The 18,217-nt window shown below is 49.3% G+C and overlaps 1 protein-coding gene across 2 annotated transcripts in view; it reads right to left on the reverse strand.

Moving 5' to 3' along the window:
- CCDC50 (coiled-coil domain containing 50) overlaps positions 1-14,631 on the reverse strand; it is a 53,355-nt gene extending 38,724 nt beyond the window's left edge. Inside the window, exon 1 of one of the 2 annotated variants that reach the window (XM_043521905.1) lies at positions 14,308-14,631. In XM_043521905.1, the coding sequence (XP_043377840.1) occupies positions 14,308-14,356 (49 nt within the window). In that variant the 5' untranslated portion in view covers positions 14,357-14,631. The remainder of the gene's footprint in view (positions 1-14,307) is intronic. The other variant, XM_037908504.2, reaches the window with a different exon arrangement.
- Positions 14,632-18,217: the final 3,586 nt, after the last annotated feature.

Consider the following 18,217-nt stretch of genomic DNA (forward strand, 5'->3'; position numbering starts at 1 on the left):
AAATGCTCTCTCTGAGCCTGCTTGTGAACACTCACTTCTGTCAATGTGACCTGCACACCAAGTCTTACAAAACTTCCCGCAGCTCAGTGCGCGTCTGCTGCACACACCCAAAGCTCAAGGAGATGAGTTTTTCCATGGTCAAAACAGGAGACTGACAATCCCTAGGGTTCTCTGGAATAACAACACTTGGATCCTGGAAAGAGAAATCGGCCTTTTTTATCCTCTGGAGTCAGAAAAACCGGTTCCTGGAAGGAGGAGTGGGGTGGGTGGGGAGGGGAGGGGAGGATGGCTTCGGAATGAGACTTTAATACTTTTTCCTCTTTCCCTTCTGGCCCTGGGCCACAGAATTTAAAGACACGAGCTGCTCAGGTTTTTGAAAATGACTAGTGACTTGGGGTACTTCTGTTTTGGGATGCCCAATCTGAGGCCCTTAAAAGGAGCCAGATTTTCCAGGCTGGGTGCTCAGTGCTGGCTGAAAAATCAGTCCCCCTTAAGGGCAGTCAGATTGGGCTGCCAAAGTCACTAGACCATCTTGAAAATCCTGAAGAGTGCCTCTTAGCACAAGTGGGAAATGGTTCCAACCCCTAAGAGCTTCCAACATAACTTCACCCAAAATGCAATGCGGGGGGGCGGGCCGGGAAGAATGCAGGTGGTGGCGAAGGAGGATACAGGAACAAGATTATAATTACCCAGGAAACGCTGGTACCTCCTGCATGGTAGGGTGGGAGACCCCAGCCAGCCCACCCAGGAGAAAGGTTTTGAGGATTCATCGTTTTGGCTTATACCAGAAGAAACCTGCTCCCATCACTAACTGCAGCAGGCCTTTTGCAAGGTTGGATTTTTTTATATTCTCACCAGGGCCTGATCCAGCCCACACGGAACTCAATGACCAAACTCCCATTCACGTCAGTGACTCAGGATCAGGCCCCCCATGCATTATACTAAACCGATCAGTGATACAGCAGAGCACAGAGACGTTCTCCGAGGAGTCCAGGTTATCGTTGCCCAGCACCCCAGTGCAGATCAGAATTGGTAACATTTTACATCCCCTTTGCAGTCTACGCGAGGAGCAGGGAGGAGTGAATTGGGCACCGCGTGTACTGACCCTAGTCCTAGGAAATCCAAGAGCCCCCACTCAGTTCCGAAGGAAAGCAACAGGAGTTGAGGATGCTGAACGCCAAATAGCCTGCAGCTCATCACATGCACAAAACGGTCCCCCAAAAATGTCACATGGAGATGATTAAGCAGCATTTTGTGTCTTCGGTGGATTAGCTCTGTATGACTTGGTGCCCACTGCCTACCTTTAGGCTTTCATTTAACCTGTGAGTGCAGAATCAGGCCCTTCACAAAGAGAATCAGGGCACTTCTGTATGCACCCCAGTACATATTACCCAGAGCACTAGGAACAGCTGCGTGCCTGAAGGTTTGACAGCCACAGAGCTAACATCTCACTCAGTATTTGCACTCTTTGGGGCATTTACTTCCTCTGTGCATGTTGTACTCTGGTGCATTTGCTTTCCTACATTAACTCGCTTTCTCTTCAGCATTTCAAGTGATGTTGTGCCACACAAGGGACACGCTGGACTTCCCCGATGGGCTGCGCTTCTCATTTCTGCTAAATCCAAAAATAAATTCCCCACTCAAATTGCTGCTTTCTCTTCTAATCTGCAGGCCTGTCAGGCTCCAGTGCAACGCTTGGCAGCGCTCTGAAGAGACAGGGTCATGCATCTTGGATGCTTCGCCAGCATTTTTAAGCCCTTGACCATGCAGCCTGGTGAAGGGGCTCACATGGCCACTCAGGAGAGAGATGCACAGACAGATGTAAAGGGGGATGGTAAAGAGTTCAGTGGATAACATGAAGTGTCAGCTCTCCCAACATGTCACCACTGGCTCAATCCTTAGAGATAAAACTTAGAAAAAAATATAAGGAGGACAGGATCGAATGAATGAGAGAGCTCTCTATGCTCCTCTGGGAAAGATTATAGAGCTTCTTCGCTGACTTCAGTAACGTCATTACAGATTATACAGACCCCGCTCTAGCGAGTATGGACAAGAGTTTTAGCTGTGTGGATGGATACGCAAGCCCATATGTTTGAGATATTATGCAAACAGAATTGGCAAGATTTAGACATACCCTGGAGCGAGGACCTAGCATGAGGTCAGATTCGAAGATGACATCCAGGTTCCGGGACAGAGTGACAGGCAGAATGGTGCTATTGTCTACAGGGTTGGAGAAAGGACGTAGCAGGCAGGGCTTGGGGCAGAGGGAGAATTAGGAGCTCTGGTTCAGCCACGTCGAGCTTGAGCTGATGGCTAGACATTCACAAGGAAGAGATGTCAGAGATACAAGCAAAGATTTTACTTTGGACAGAAGGAGACAGGTCTGGAGTAGTTCTGGGAGTCGTCAGCACAGAGATGGTAGTTGAATGCGTGTTTGCAGATGAGATTACCCAGAGATAAGATGTAGCAAGAGAAGAGAAGGGGACCAAGGACAGAGCTCTAAGGAACCCGCACAGAAATCTGGAGAGGGGACGGGTAAGATCCCCAAAGGACATGCAGCAGGAGCAAAGGGAGAGGTAGGAGGAGAACCAGGAGAGGAAAGAGTCACAGAAGCTCAGACAAGATTACAAGAAGAAGAGCTCAGCTGGTGATGTTGAATGCAGCTGACAGGTCAAGGAGGATGAGCATGGAGTGCTGGTCCTGAGATGTGGCTGGGAAGATGTCATTCGAGGCTTTGGCAAGAGTGGCTTCAGCTGAGTGCAAGGGGCAGCAGCCAGACTACAGAAGGTCTAGGATGGAACTGGAGGAGAGAAACTCCAGACAATGACTAAACAGCATGTCCAGTCAGCTTGGAGATAAAAGGGAGATGGGGCAATAGGTGGAGAGCAAGAGGGGTCAAGGGTGTGTGGGTTTTCTACGATGGGAGAGGCTATAGCATTATTGTATTGTGAGGAGAAAGAGCCACACTCTAGTGAAAGGTTAAGGGGAAAACTGAGGAGCATAGAAGAGAGGTTTCCATTAAAAGTGGTGGGAGAGGCTGCCGCAGAACCCATGGAGCGCTTTCTAGGAGTCACACATGTCACATGTGGCCATCTCAGCCCATCTCTCTAGGAGCATTTCCGATGGGGACACGCTCTAGTGTCTCGTCCAGTCTAGCTGTAAAAGCAACATCCATCATGTCCTTTAGGAGTGGATTCTGCAGGAGACCACATCTCACTGTCAAGAAACTTCTTAATATTCAGACCAAATGCTTCCTTTCTTAATTGTCTCTCATTAACTCTTGTTCCGGCCTTTTGTAGCACACTGAGTAATTCCCATCTCCCAATGGTGCTAATATGCTTCAAATATCTGTAGACTTATGTCCCCTTCCCCCCTAGTCATCACTTAGCTGAACTCCACATAATTATGTCTCAACAGTTTCTCATAAGTCAATCCGTCCCCCGAGAGTATTAGTTTGGTTCAAAGAGGTTGCTTAGTGCGGGGGCAGAAGGAGATAAACACTGCACCCACGCACATGTGGGCTCCACACTTTACCACACACGGTTTTCGAAACAGCCTGTAAAACGGAAGTTAATGGAAAGTGACTCACTCCTACCACACTTTCAGCTTTGTCCCACATAGCGGTGACCACAGGGAAAGCTGTCAGCAGTGCACAGACTAAATCTACCACCATCACCAGCTCAAGCCAAAAAAGTTCAAGTTAGACTATTTTATTTGGACGGCAAAGAGTTATTGGGTTAATTGGTTGCACCGTGGGTTAGCGCACAAATCAAATCATCATCAGGGCCCGATGCAAAGTTCACTGAGGTCAGTGGAACACTGCTGAGAGTCTTTGGATCAGGCTCCTTCAATACTGGCCTTCAGAGATCTCAAAGCTCATTACAAAAACACTAACTAGTTAATCCCCACAATATCACGTGAGGCACGGTGCCTTTAAAAGGCAGAGTAACTGATTCACAGAGAGATCTGTGAGGTCAGACAGTGCATCGGGGGCGCAGACGCTGGGATCAGAATGTAAGTTATTAAAACCGTAATAGCCGTATCGGGGCCCCATTGTGCGAGGCACCACACAAACACACGGTGACTCTCTATTATGATCCAAACAGACACACCAGATAAAAGGGATGACAGACATGGAACTGGCACAAAGAGTCTGCACGATCTATCCAAGGGCACACAGGGAGTCTCTGAACCCAGATCTCCTAGGTCCTAGTTCAATGTTTTAAGCATAAGAGCCGCCTCCCTTCCCCCAGAGGCTTTCATGTTTTGAGCTTGAGCTAAATCTAGATGAGGAAGCAAGTAGGCTGGTGTGAAACTGGCCAGCTGTCTGGCAAATGGATTGTCAAGTTCATGCGCTGGGGACTAGCGCTGTGGGGAAGATGCCGCGTGAAGCCTACTTGCTTCATCGGAGCGTTGCTGGCCTGGGTGTGAGAGTCACGTGAGCCTTGCAGAGGATTTGACCTAGGCTAGAAACACCTGGTTCCTTACTCCCAATACTTTTCTCTGAACAAACAGGCTCAACTCAGAAGTCTCCGAGACAACAAGAGGCAAACCCTTGCAAAACAGGGCCATTTCCTCCTAAACTGAAAAGCATCACGGTCGCCCGCCTCCCTGCAGGCCCCATGGCCCTGCTTTTCCTGAAGTAGGGCTATTACCAGCAGGAGAGTGAGTTTGTGTGTGGGGGGGGGGGGGGGGGGGGGGAGCGGAGGCTGAGAAAACCTGGATTTGTGCTGGAAATGGCCCAACTTGATGATCACTTTAGATAAGCTATTACCAGCAGGAGAGTGGGGTAGGAGGAGGTATTGTTTCATGGTCTCTGTGTATATAATGTCTTCTGCAGTTTCCACAGTATGCATCCGATGACGTGAGCTGTAGCTCACGAAAGCTCATGCTCAAATAAATTGGTTAGTCTCTAAGGTGCTACAAGTACTCCTTTTCTTTTAGCCTATTACAGTCCAGGAGGAGGGGGGGCACCTGAGTCTTCCCTGCTCTTCTTTCAGGATCAGGGCAGGAGAGAGACTGCTTCCCTGAACCTGAGGCCTCACGTACCTCATGCTTATACTTCGATTTGGTTATTATTTTATTTTTCCCAGGAATTTACCGGTGTTTATTCCTGCAACAACAAATATAGATGGAAATCAGTGGGAAAAAACTATTAATAATTTGTCTAGGAAAATATCTGGGTTATTTTGGTGGAGGGAAGGATGAGGGGGAAGCAATGATTAGATTAATGCTTTGATGAATGGAATTCAATGTGGTTTGCTGCAGAACTAAAACAGAATTCAAAAACACAACGCCACCTCTGAGTTTAAGAAAACAATATATCCCTAAACCCCAAATGAAAACTTTTATTTGAATAAACAGTTTACTGTAGACTTAGAAGTATTAGGCTATAAATATTAACATTTGATAATTGGGCCACACCATTTGCAGTGCATACACTCAACTTTGTCCTTTTCTCCTGTTTTTGTTATTTTTAAATTTTTATTTTCTTCCCATTTTAGTATGTCAGATCTTTAAATTGTTATCTGCTAACAGCTCGAAATGTGTATGTGGTGGGCGGGAGATTCATCAGTAGCTTCAGAGGTACACACCCTTCAGAGCTTGTGTGCATCCCTGTTTGTTTATTGTGTGTATCCTGAGTCTAGACTAATACCTAGCCTTACTCAACAGGCAGCTTTGCCTATACACACAGACTAACGTATTATCGTAATACAGCTCTCTCATGCAACGTATTGTATTTTCATAATAAAACAAGTTATTTTTATATATTTGAATGATACAAACGTAGGGTGAAAATTAGAAAAAAAACAAACAAAACGTTTTGTAAAACCTGGGATTTTTTGGGTAGAAATCTGTTTAAACTGAAAACGATGGGGCTTACCCCTACTATACCATGCAGAAGCAAAGGAATCAACTGGCTGCTGCCTGCAGAAAGCATTGGAGCCAGGGGTGAGCGTACAGACAGCCCTCAGCCAAACGCTGTTCTTCCTTGCACAATGTCCCTGGCTAGCTACAGACAATCCGTAGCACTGTCAGATGTGAAAAGGGGGATGGGAGAAGACACTCGAGCCTGTTTGCTCAGGGAAAAGTTTTTGGAGTAAGGAACCAGTTGTTTCTAGCCCAGACCAAACCCTCTACAAGGCTCATGCAAATCTCACACCCAGGCCAGCAACGCTCAGATGAACGGCTTCACACGGCAACTTCCCCACAGCTCTAGTCACAGGTGTGATGAGCCCCAGCCAAGCCACTACGGAATCTGTGCACTTCAGAAAACCAATTACTGTTCACCAGGGTCAGATGTGAAACAGTGCCCCAGATATGGAAGGCCCTATATAACCCAGAACATATCCCCCGAGCCATCCAGTCCCCAAGCGCCGGCCTAGAGTGATTTCCAAGAAGAAGCCACGAAGCAGAAAACCACGACCCTGCACAGCGAACGCTAGAAGTCAGTCACCCGGGCCTGAGCAGCACAGTGCAGGTGCTTTAGCAATGACCTTGCAGATCTTCAACCGCCTGAACAACTGCTGTCCTGATGACACTAAAACTGACAGGCCAAAGCCTGCTTGCTCTGCCTTCAGAGAGACCAAAGTGAAACCTTAATGAGCAAGGTGAGCACTGTCTGGGTTTCCATACTGAACCTCTGAGAAATCCTAAGGAGATTCCCCGCTCCCCATACCAATAATCTAAAATTCTGAACCTATTTCCAGTCCCGAAAGACACCAAGTTGTTTTCCCTCTACCCTCATTTACCTGCAGACACACAACACAGGCCACAGGCCAGGGGTGGGCAAACTTTTTGGCATGAGGGCCACACTGGGTTTCCGAAATTGTATGGTGGGCCGGTTAGGGGAGGCTGTGCCTCCCCAAACAGCCAGGTGTGGTGTGGCCTTGCCCCCGCCCCCATCCAACCTTATCCAGCCCCCCCACGGGCCATTGTCTGAGCACCTCTGCCATAGACAGTCACTGAAAAGCCTGACATAAGCCAATAGCCTCAGTAAATCTGGGCAGATTCCAAGAGAGATTGAGAAACACAGAACTCTGCTCCGTGACCCGGCATCTGCCGCCTTCAAAGTCAGCAGCGATGCGGCTCTACTAGCGAGGGTCTCCGTGAAGGTCGGGGAAGCTGCAGCAGTCAGAGGGCAGGCGGTGGAGGGGGAGGAGAAAGGGGAAGACGGGGCTGATGCTCAGAACAAACTTGTATTCAGTCATATAAAAGAGCTTTGCACCGGGAGCCAGGCAGCCTGCCTGCACCGAGAAAACCCTGGCCAAGACAGAACATAGCCATACAAGCCCTTCCTGTTCCCCCACGGCAGCAGCTGTGCCTGCCAGGGACACGTGCGGAGAAGCCAGTCAAGCTGGCATCGGCACAAAGAGCAGCTTTTGAAACTACAGCTCAGTGTTTGTAAAAAAAGTCAAATTAGAGACTTCAACGAGAGCGGAATTCGTAATGCAGCCATTGTCACGGCCACCCGCCCTGAAGAGCTGCACTGAAAACAGTCAGACCATGTCTACACTGGGGGCTTAGCGACAGAGCACACATGTGCTACACTGCTACTAAATGGCACTTGACCCAGGACAGCTTAACCCAGTTCCAAATTAGGGGACACAGCTGGCGACAAGCCTGGGGCCCGAAAGGGTGGTTTATGTCAGAGGGCAGGTACTTGTTGGAAACAGGAGGGGGAAACAAATGACCAGAGCTGGTACAGGGGATTGGAAGTAGGCTCCAGAGCTGTTCACCGGTTCAGATCCACTTGGCAGCATAAGGCAGTGAATGAACATTTTAAATCAAGCAGGGAGGTTTTTCCAAAAGATCTGCTCTAGGCGTTATTCCGGGGGAGTTCTGTGGCCTGCGCTGTACAGGAGGTCAGACCAGAGGATCACAGTGGTGCCTTCTGGCCTTGGAATCTATGCTATGTTCTCCTTGCTGCCTGGTCAGCGGCCTGTGTCTCTGTCCCAGACAGCAGGCGTCTGCGTCACAAAGCCAGTGGCATAACTCGCAGCCTGGCAGAGGCAGCAGCAACCAAATGGACCACAGGGACTCGACTATCCTGGAAAGAAAGGTGGGATCTGTGCAGCTCTGGGGGATCCCTGTGGGTCTGTCTACACTGCAAAGTAAGCCAAGGGTTAGTGGAACTCGAGTTAGCAGACCCTGGGTTTGTTAGCCTAGGGCTTGAGCATCTACACTCATCTGTAACCCCAGGGCAGGAATTCCTGAACCCTGGGTCCCAGCATCTGCATTGCATTTGCTAAGTCCAACCACCCATACCCCAGACTTCCTAGCGCCCTCCCAAAATGTGGTCATTCTAGCCCTCTGTTCATGGTGCAACCACCTAGCCTGGCTGTCCAGAGGACAAACAAAGTCAGCCCATGGGATACTTTTGGCAGACTCCTAGAGCACAAGTCCAACAAGGCAGCATCTACACTGCTTGAACCATAGATCCCAGACTGACTCAGGGTCAGACTCTCCATTCCTGTAGGGTCCTGGGCCGTTGGACCAATCCCTGACTTAACTGGATTTGTGTGTAGGCAGAAGGAGGGTTAAGCTTGAGCCTGAGCTCAAACCCAGGGCTTACACTACAATGTAGACGTGCCCTAAGAGATAACAGTTTGGATCCCCCCAGTGACACCCTGACTCCAGCCCACCTGCGCCCCTTAGGATACACATGTGTGTACTGCATCTATGAGTTGATATGAAGTGGCTAAAGCAGATTGAAACAAGGTGGGGAGCTGTGGGGAAGGGCTGGTTACTTAAGCCAGGGAAATGTGTTTTTCCTACACACAATTCCCTTGCTTTAACCTCTGGTATTATGCTAGGGGATGGGGATCAGTCTGGCATGCAACTACTTGCATCACAAGTCAGTTTCATAAATAACTGATTAGGAATAATTGTCTATCTCCAGCGTGCTTTTGTCCCAGAGGCTGTCAAAAAGACCTCACGAAGTATGCATATGGATCTTTTCACTGCCACCGTGCAGCCACCTCTGGGACGGAAACTGACAGCGGTCAAACAGCACACAGTAACATTGCCCAGCAGCTCAGGGCTGGGAAGGAAAAAGACTGTTTCCTCTTAAAACAGCAAATATGAACCCAGGCAAGAAATAGCTCAAGACGAAACTTGGCCAGGCACCGCATCTAACATGACTACTTCGGATAAATATTATTATGGTTTCTTTAGTGACCACAATGGTCAGAAACTGCACTTTGCATCTCGTCTAAAAGATGGCAACTCCAACAACAAAGTGGCTTCTAATACCGGGCTGAAGCACTGAGGCCTAGTCTACACTGGAAGAGGCTTGCCAGGATAGCTAGGTAGAGGCAGTTTCTACCGACAAAAGAGTTCCGGTGTAGCCTATACCAGCGCCCCAAAAGAAATAAGTTATACCGCCACAAAAGTGATTTTGCTGGTATAGCTGCATTTAGGGCTTTTACGGCTTTTAATATCAACTAAAAAAAAAAAAATCAAACCCTGAACTGATATTACTACTGATTCACAGATTCTAAGACCAGAAGCGACCTCAGTCATAATCTAGTCCAGAGGTGGGCGAACTATGGCCTGTGGGACCGTCCTGCCCAGCCCTTGAGCTCCTGGCCGGGGAGGCTAGCCCCTGGCCCCTCCCCTGCTGTCCCCCCCTCCCCAACAGCCTCAGCTCGCCGTGCCGCCAGCGCTCTGGGTGGCAGGGCCGCAAGCTCCTGCCGGGCAGCACGGTGGCGTGGCTGGCTCTGGCCGGGAGGCGTGTATGCCAGTCCTAGTGCTCTGAGCGGCATGGTAAGGGGGTGGGGGCGGTTGGATAAGGGACAGGGAGTTCCAGGGGGCAGTCAGGGGACAGGGAACAGGGGGTGGTTGGATAGGGGGTGGGGTCCCGGGTGGCCTGTCAGGAGACAAGGAGCAGGGGGGGTTGGATGGGTCGGGGGCTCTGAGCGGGGCAGTCAGGAGGCGGGAAGTGGGACAGGGTGGGGGCCAGGCTGTTTGGGGAGGAACAGCCTTCCCTACCTGGCCCTCCATACAGTTTTGGAACCCCGATGTGGCCCTCGGGTCAAAAAGTTTGCCCACCCCGACCTAGTCTGACCTCCTGCAGAGCAGAGGCCAGAGCGCACCCCCAAAGTTATTCCCAGAGCAAATCTTGTAGAAAAAACATCCAATCTTGATTTTAAAATTGCCAGTGATGGAGAATCCACCATGACCCTTGAACTGTTCCAGTGGTTAGTTACCATCGCTGTTCAAACTGTACACCTTGTATCCTACCTTCCACTTCAAGCCATTGGATCTTGTTATACCTCTGTCTGCTAGATCAAAGAGACTGTTACTAAATACTTGTTCCCCCATCTATGTACTGCTAGACACGAGGAGCTCAATCTATTTAGCTTAACAAAGAGAAGGTTAAGGGTGACTTGGTCGCAGGCTGTCGCTATAAGGCATGGTTTCTCGTTTTTTAATCATTCTCACGGCTTTTCTCTGAACCCTCTCTGATTTAGAACATCCTTCTTGAATTGTGGGCACAAGAACTGGACACAGTATTCCAGCGACTCCGACTCAAGATTCCCCAGTTTACATATCCCAGTTTACATATCCCAGGTTCACATTAGACCTTTTGGCCACAACATCACACTGGGAACTCATGTTCAACTGATTACCCAGAACTCCCAAATCTTTTTCAGAAAGCATCACCCATCCTGTAAGTGTGGCCTACATTTTTTGTTCCCAAATGCACACATTTACATTTAGCTGTGTTAAAATGCATATTGTTTGTTTGCATCCAGCTTACCGAGCAATCCAGATCACTCTATCAGTGACTTGTCCACTTTGTTATTTGCCACTCATCCAATTTTTGTGTCATTTGCAAACTTTATCAGTGCTGATTTTATTTTCTTTCAGGTCACTGATGAGTGCCATGAACAGATCCTTGCGGGACCCCACTAGAAACACACCCACTCGATGATAATTCTCCATTTACAATTGTATTTTGAGAGAACTTTTCATTCATTTAGTGTGTGCCAAATTAGTTTTATCAATCAAAATGTTGTGGGGTACCAAGTCAAAATGCCTTGCAGAAGTCTAAGTATATTTCACCAATGCTATAACCCTCATCAACCAAATTTGTGGTCTCATTTAAAAAAAAAGTAGACCCTGTCAAACTAGCTTCCTATTTTCCATAAACCCATGTTGATTGGTATTAATTATATTACCCTCCTTTAATTCTGCCCTATGTAAGCCACTCCCTTATCTTGCCCAGGATCAATGTCAGACAGACAAGCCTCTAATTACCCAGATCATCCCATTTACTCTTTTTAAGTGTCGGCAAAAGTGACCTGGCTTTAGTAAGAAGTCATCTGCAGATTTGAATAACCAGCACCACTTCCTGCAGCATCTAGCTAGATTATCCATCCGAGGACAGAATCAGCTTAACATTTTTTAGTTTAAAGAAGAGATTTTATATGACCGCAGCACTAAAACAGTGACGATACCCTTATTCTTCCAAGCAGTACCATGGCATCTTATTGTCACAATGACTAGACCCTCAGCGATAGTTCTCATCTGGGGGAGAGTTAAGAAATAAAGAAACCGAAGGAAACAGAGTAGCAAAATGGTCTTCCAAACCGTTAATGAATCACCACACTGACCTTTGTCCAAAATAAACAGAGTGGACATTTCTCCAAAAGGACGGACAGTGATTTTCTGCCTCTGGAACAAATATTTCCCTGGTTATGGAAGCTGTTCTGTTTCTTCCCTTTGTCTGGTATCATAAGCAGATGCTAGAAACAGCGAGGTCAGTAATGAAGCAATCTATTCTAAACAGAGCACAACTGGGGTTCAGCGCTTTCCATCAGAATAAAACCTGATGAATTATGTTCCCAGTAAATTAAAGGTATTCGACTGAGACTTTACAGAACACAAAGGCTCCACCTACCCTGCACATTTTAGCCATGTTGTAACACTTCACTAATCAAATTGTTATTTGGCACTAAGGGTGAAATCTTGGCTCCACTGAAATCAGTGGGAGTTTTGCCATTAACTTAAGTGGGCCAAGATTTCACCCTGAATGCTACCATTCTCTACTGGCAATAAACAGGAGCTTTAACACAAAATTCTTAGGGTTTGGCCTGTTTCCCCTCCATCTACTCAAGTTTTTAAGACTAAACTGGATCTTCAAGAGTATGATTGCTATTTTGTATTAACTATGAAACAAATACTATTGGCTACAGACTTGGAATCATGTCTAAGATGTTTTGAATGGATGTAGACAGTAATTATAACATTCACCACTTTCAGTAACACTGGTGTAAATCCAGAGTAACTCCTTCGACTGGTGACGTTACTAAAGATTTACTCTGTTGTAAGCAGGAACAATATCTTCCCCGTAAACAGTACTTTTCATCTGAAGACCTCAGAGCATTTTTAATAATGCCCAACAGCACCCTTTTGAAGTAGGCAGGTATTGTTATCCCTGCTTTCCAGCTGGAGAAACTGAGTCACTGACTGTTTGAGCTGGGCACTGAACCCAGAACTCCCAGTTCCCAGGCCTTTGCTACAGTTATAGATCACACTCACTCCGAGTAGGAGTTAAACTAATTTTCAACAAAAAACGTGGTTGTTTTCCTTCTAGAACAATGCAAACCCAAGAAAGCCCTGAGAGGTGAAATCCCAGCTACACTGCAGTCTAGTTAAAAGGAAAGGAGTACCCGTGGCACCTTAGAGACTAACAAATTTATTTGAGCATAAGCTTTCGTGAGCTAACCACTGCATCTGAGCACAGATAAGATTTGTGATGCTGGAGGACTGGGTTACCACATGGCTAGTCCAGACACAGGCAAAAACACATTTGGCCTTGCAGCAGGGGCAGGACTGACCCATGTTTTCCCCAGAGGTCTTTGAACCGTGACACACGGGGCACCACTAAAACGTGGTTAAATCTCACAGCATGCATGGGACCACAGCGTGTTTTAACTAGATCCTGGGCACCATTAATTTGACAACGGGCTTTGGCCCAAAAGATGAAGAATTAACCTCTTCGCCCTCCACAGTTCTGCCTTTCCCCTCTGGTCCCAAGGCTCAGCCCTTAACTTGCTGGGGGCAAGGGCTGTGAAGAGCAGATTTGCATAACAATAGCATGAATGGGCTCCCAGCTATTGCATAGCCAGGCTTATTGTCTGCCCTGCTCAGGGGTGTGCTGAAGCCCCCCGCTGCCCTCTCTCCAGACACCCCCCTTCCACAGGGACACGAATAAATCCGGGGCCGCTCCCCGGACCGATGCAGACGCTCTGCGGAGTTTAGGAAAGCAGAAGCGCGGCTGGTTTGGTCTCCGGCCAGGCACTGGCCCCGGCAGCACCTTCAGGCCCGTGAAATTGGAAGTGACCGGCAGATCTCTAGGAAGCTGAGAGCAGCGCCTGGCTTGCCTCTGCCGAGTCCCGGCCCCGTTTTAGGACCGGTAAAAAAAACAAACAAACATCCGACCTAAGTTTAAACCAACACAGGTCAAAAGGGCTCTGAACAAAAAGCCGGATTTCCACACGGGCTCCCTCCAGCTCTGGAGCGTCTAATCTTCACCAGCTTGTGACCCCCCCCCCCCCCCCCCCGGTCCTGGTAGCCCAAAGGGGTTCCGCAAAGCCACACCGTATCCCGCTGGCAGGGGGAGCTGGGGCTGGGTGTCTGTTTGCCGGCCACAGACACCCTGAACCAAACAGGGGAGAGGCGTTCATGGCCAGCCGCCCCCCAGGGTCGGCGCCGGGAGGCTGGGCGAGGTGGTTTCCATCACAGGCGGGGTTTGCAGCTTGGCTCAGGGGCCCCCAGCGCAAAGTCCAGCCCCCCTGCAGGAGCCCAGAAACCAGGACCCCCCCCCCCCCCCGGGGTTCCTCCAGCGTCGGGGCTTTGGCTTCAATTCGCCCCCCCGGGCTCCTCGCTGGGCGCCCGCCCTGGACGCGGCGGCGGCGCTGGGGTTTTCCGCCCGGGCAGCGCCCAGGCCCGCCAGCCGAGCCCGGGGGGGCGGGGGGGGGGAGTCACATTTCACAACAACACAAGACACACACTGACCCACACACACACACACAGACACACACACACTCCCCATTCATCCCTGGCCGCTCCTCTCTTCGCCCGCAGAAACAGCCACACACACACACACAGACACACACCCGATGTGTGTGTAGTTTGTGTACACACACACACACACACACAGAAACTCCACCACTTCCCAGGGACGTCCGAGCCCCGGCACCGCGGGGGGGGGGGGGGGTCAAACCTGCTGCTGACCCCTCCCCGCCGGCTCGGCTCGGCTCGGGGGGGCGGCTCGGCTCGGGGGGGCGGCCTTACCTTCCTTGACGCCCGGCAGCTTGGACTGATCGATGCCGATCTCAGCCATGTTGGGAGCTTTCGCTCTCCCTCCTGCGGCTCCGGCGGCGGGGCCGGGCGCGGGGCGCGGCGGGCCGGGGGATCGATCCCGCGGAGCTCTGGCTGGGGCTGCCGCGCTCGGCCCCGGCGGGAGGGGCGGCGGGGGGGGGAGGGACGGCAAAGCACAGCCGCGGAGCTTCCCCCCCCCTCCAGCCCCCCCGCCCCAGCAGCGCCCAGCCGCCGCCTCCGCCGCAGGGCGAGGAACACCTCCCTCCCGGCCGCGCCACACTGTAACCGGAGCCGGGAGCCTGGCACGGTGCGCTCTGTACGGAGAGAGAAACGGGACAGAAAGCAGCGCGGGGGGGGCCGTTCCCTTTGCCCGTCCGAGTTACACCCCCCAGGGGAGCAGCACGTGGCTCGCTCCCCGGCCCGCTTGCCCAGCGACACAGACCAGGGCTGTGTGAGACCTGGATTTGTGATCCTCTGCATGGGTACAGAGGGGGCTGGACATGACCCCACGGTCATGTCTGGTTTGCAATCGGCTAGCACCAGAATGGGGGGGATTTCTGGCTTTGCAGCTTCAGATGAGCATTCTTATTTTTTTTATTTTTTTGAACACGGCTGGGAGGAAAGACGGGAGGGGCAAGCGACCAGAAAGGTCAACCAGAGACATAAGGAACACAAGCGGCAACAAAGCTCTGATGTGGATCCAAACGCTGCCACCATTTCATAGAATCACAGGAGATGAGGGCTGGAAGAGACCTCAGGAGGTCATCTAGTCCAGCCCCTGCTCAAAGCAGGGCCAGCCCCAATCTGAGAGTGTTTTTGTTCCCATCCTGTCTAAATGTAATGTAGTTAATTCACAACCACAGCACAACTAGAAAATTGAAGGTTTTTTTGCATTTGTACAGCCGCTTTAATGCAAAGAGCTTGAAGTTTATATTTAAGCTTGGATTTTTATCAGTAAACGTGGGTTTGTCATCAGTTTCACCGTACACACACACACAAACTGATGACAAAACATTTCCATTGATAAGAATCAAAATGTACAGATAGGCAAAGGAAGCAAAATGCTACTTGAGAACTTATTAGAGTCAAAATCCAGTGACTTAGACTTTTGAAATAATGTTTGTTACAAATGGACTAGTGAATGAATGGTAAAAACAGGTGTGATTTGTTGGGTTAAGGATAGTTACCTTGTATATTTTGACATTGTGATGTTGCCAGTTTGCTTTTAGCAGTTTATAAAGCTTTAACTTTTTGAATCTCAGCATCTATTGTCATTAAATAACTGTCTGACCCCCTTGCATAATTTTCCACAATTGGACACCTGCAAACATGGTGTTAGGTTGTTGCTATTGTTATGAGCTTGTTATGGGGTGAGTTAAAACCCCATTGAGACTGAAAGGTGTGAACTCACCCTTCAGTTAACATAACTGTTAGCATAAGCTCCCACCTAAAACAAAGGGTGTGTGAACCCAGAGGCCACTCAAGACAATCTGCCGTCCTAGACAATACTTCAGTGTACCGCCCTGCCCCCCCGACACACCCACCATTCAAATTTGGCCTGGCCCCTCTGCCATGTACATTGGTCAAACTGGACCGTCTCTACGTAAAAGAATAAATGGACACAAATCAGATGTCAAGAATTTTAACATTCATAAACCAGTCGGAAAACACTTCAATCTCTCTGGTCACACGATTACAGACATGAAAGTTGCAATTCTTCAACAAAAAAACTTCAAATCCAGACTCCAGCGAGAAACTGTTGAATTGGAATTCATTTGCAAATTGGATACAATTAACTTAGGCTTGAATAGAGACTGGGAGTGGCTAAGTCATTATGCAAGGTAACCTATTTCCCCTTGTTTTTTCCTAACTCCCCCCCCCCCCAGACGTTCTTGTTAAACCATGGATTTGTGCTGGAAATGGCCCACCTTGATTATCATACACATTGTAAGGAGAGTGATCACTTTAGATAAGCTATTACCAGCAGGAGAGTGGGGTGGGGGGAGGTATTTTTTAATGCTTTGTGTGTATAAAAGATCTTCTACACTTTCCACAGTATGCATCCGATGAAGTGAGCTGTAGCTCACGAAAGCTTATGCTCAGATAAATTGGTTCGTTTCTACGGTGCCACAAGTACTCCTGTTCTTTTTGCGTATAGCTAGTGCAGCCTCTCTGTGCACCCATCCGGGAGCGTTTACCTACGCGCTCCTTTGGGTGGGTGTGTGTGGGAGGAGAGATCCCGCCAGGACTCAGGGCTTGTCTACATTTAAAAGGCAGCGGTGGTGCAGCTGTAGCGTTTCAGTGAAGACACTACCTACGCTGACGGGGGAGTTTCTGTTGCCGTTGGTAATCCCCTGCCCCGAGAGGCAGCAGCCTTGTTGGCAGGAGAAGTCTTAGTCACGTCCACACTGGGAGGTCGGTCGGTATAACTGTGTCGCCCAGGGGCATGGATTTTCCACACACCCGAATGACGGCGTCATACCGACATGAGTTGCTAGCGCAGACCAAGCCTAAGATCAGACCAGACAAGACCAGAGGGAGAGGGAGAGGCAAGACAACCAAGCAGGAGCCTGTAAGCACAGTGCGACCCTCGAAGAAGCTAGAGAGAGAGCTTTAGGGTGTGATGGTAGCTAAAGAAGCTTGAGGGCTGTAAGCTAAGAAACTGCTCTTGTTGTTCTTGGTTCCTTCTGTGTTCAGAGAAGCAGAATTCAGTTCGTTCCTTATCAATAGCAAGATTGCACCAAGGAGCACACCAGACTCCATCAGTTCCTGCAGCCAGCTGGAACACCCGCAGGCCCTGAACTTTGACCAGCTGCTCATGTCAAAAAGGACAGCACTGTTTTAAGTCCACAGTTCTGCCACTTGTTCCTTGGAGACACTCTCCTGCTGTAGTCTTCACTGATTTCCTAGGGCCACATGAGGCCAAGGAACCAGTCAGTTGCTGGATTAGGGCCCAAAATACCAATATCGAACCATCAAACATAAAAGAATCAAAAGCTAACTTAACTGTTGTCAGCAGCTGCCATATTGGTTCCACTGGGCCCTGAAGTGACTTAGGCCTGTTACAAGAGTGCTCTGTGCCTGTATATATGTAAATAAGTAATCGATAAAGTGCCGGTAGATGGAGCTCAAAGATATGTAGCATAGTTCTGGGGTGGGCAGAACCCATATAATAATTTATGCACTGGGCCTAGCTTCCTTGGTGCAGCTCTTTACATCCGCTCTCAACAGCCTGGATCCCACAAGTCTTGCTGTGGCAAGGATATAATATCTGCAGAGACCCCCAGAGACCTGATGTGGTGACACAAGACACTGCAAAAGACAGCGGGAAATAATATGCTCTCAGGCTGCATCCGGCAGGCGAAACAAAGCATTTCCTTTGCAACTGCTCCATCAGTGTCCTGCTTCTTTGCGCTGGATGCTGAAATATATATTTAGATAAGACCTCTGAGAAAGGAAAAGGGAACTAATCATCCGGAATGCGCAGGAAATCTAAGAGATAATGAAGAGAACATGACCTCAGAGGGCCTCCAGGTGGGGATGAATTGAATAGTACCAAGGAAACAGGTTGATGTTCAGAGTTTGCTACAGACTGCCAGCAGCGTTGTAATAACAACTTATGGCTCTGTCGTGCTTTTCATCCTGCAGGCTCCCAAAGCGCCTTACAAGCGAAATATTGGAACCACTGGTCCCCTGTTCAGTCTTAGGGTTTGTCTTCGTGTACAGCGCTACTGCAGTGCTTTAGCCAAGACGCTCCTGTGCTGATGGGAGAGCTTCTCCCGCCAGCGTAGTTAATCCACCTCCCTGAGAGGCAGTAGCTGTGTCGATGGAAGTGGTCCTCCTGCCAACATAGCCCTGTCTACACGGGAGGTTATGTCGGTAT

Source organism: Chelonia mydas, chromosome 9 (genome assembly GCF_015237465.2).
Source record: "Chelonia mydas isolate rCheMyd1 chromosome 9, rCheMyd1.pri.v2, whole genome shotgun sequence".
NCBI lineage: Eukaryota > Metazoa > Chordata > Testudines > Cheloniidae > Chelonia > Chelonia mydas.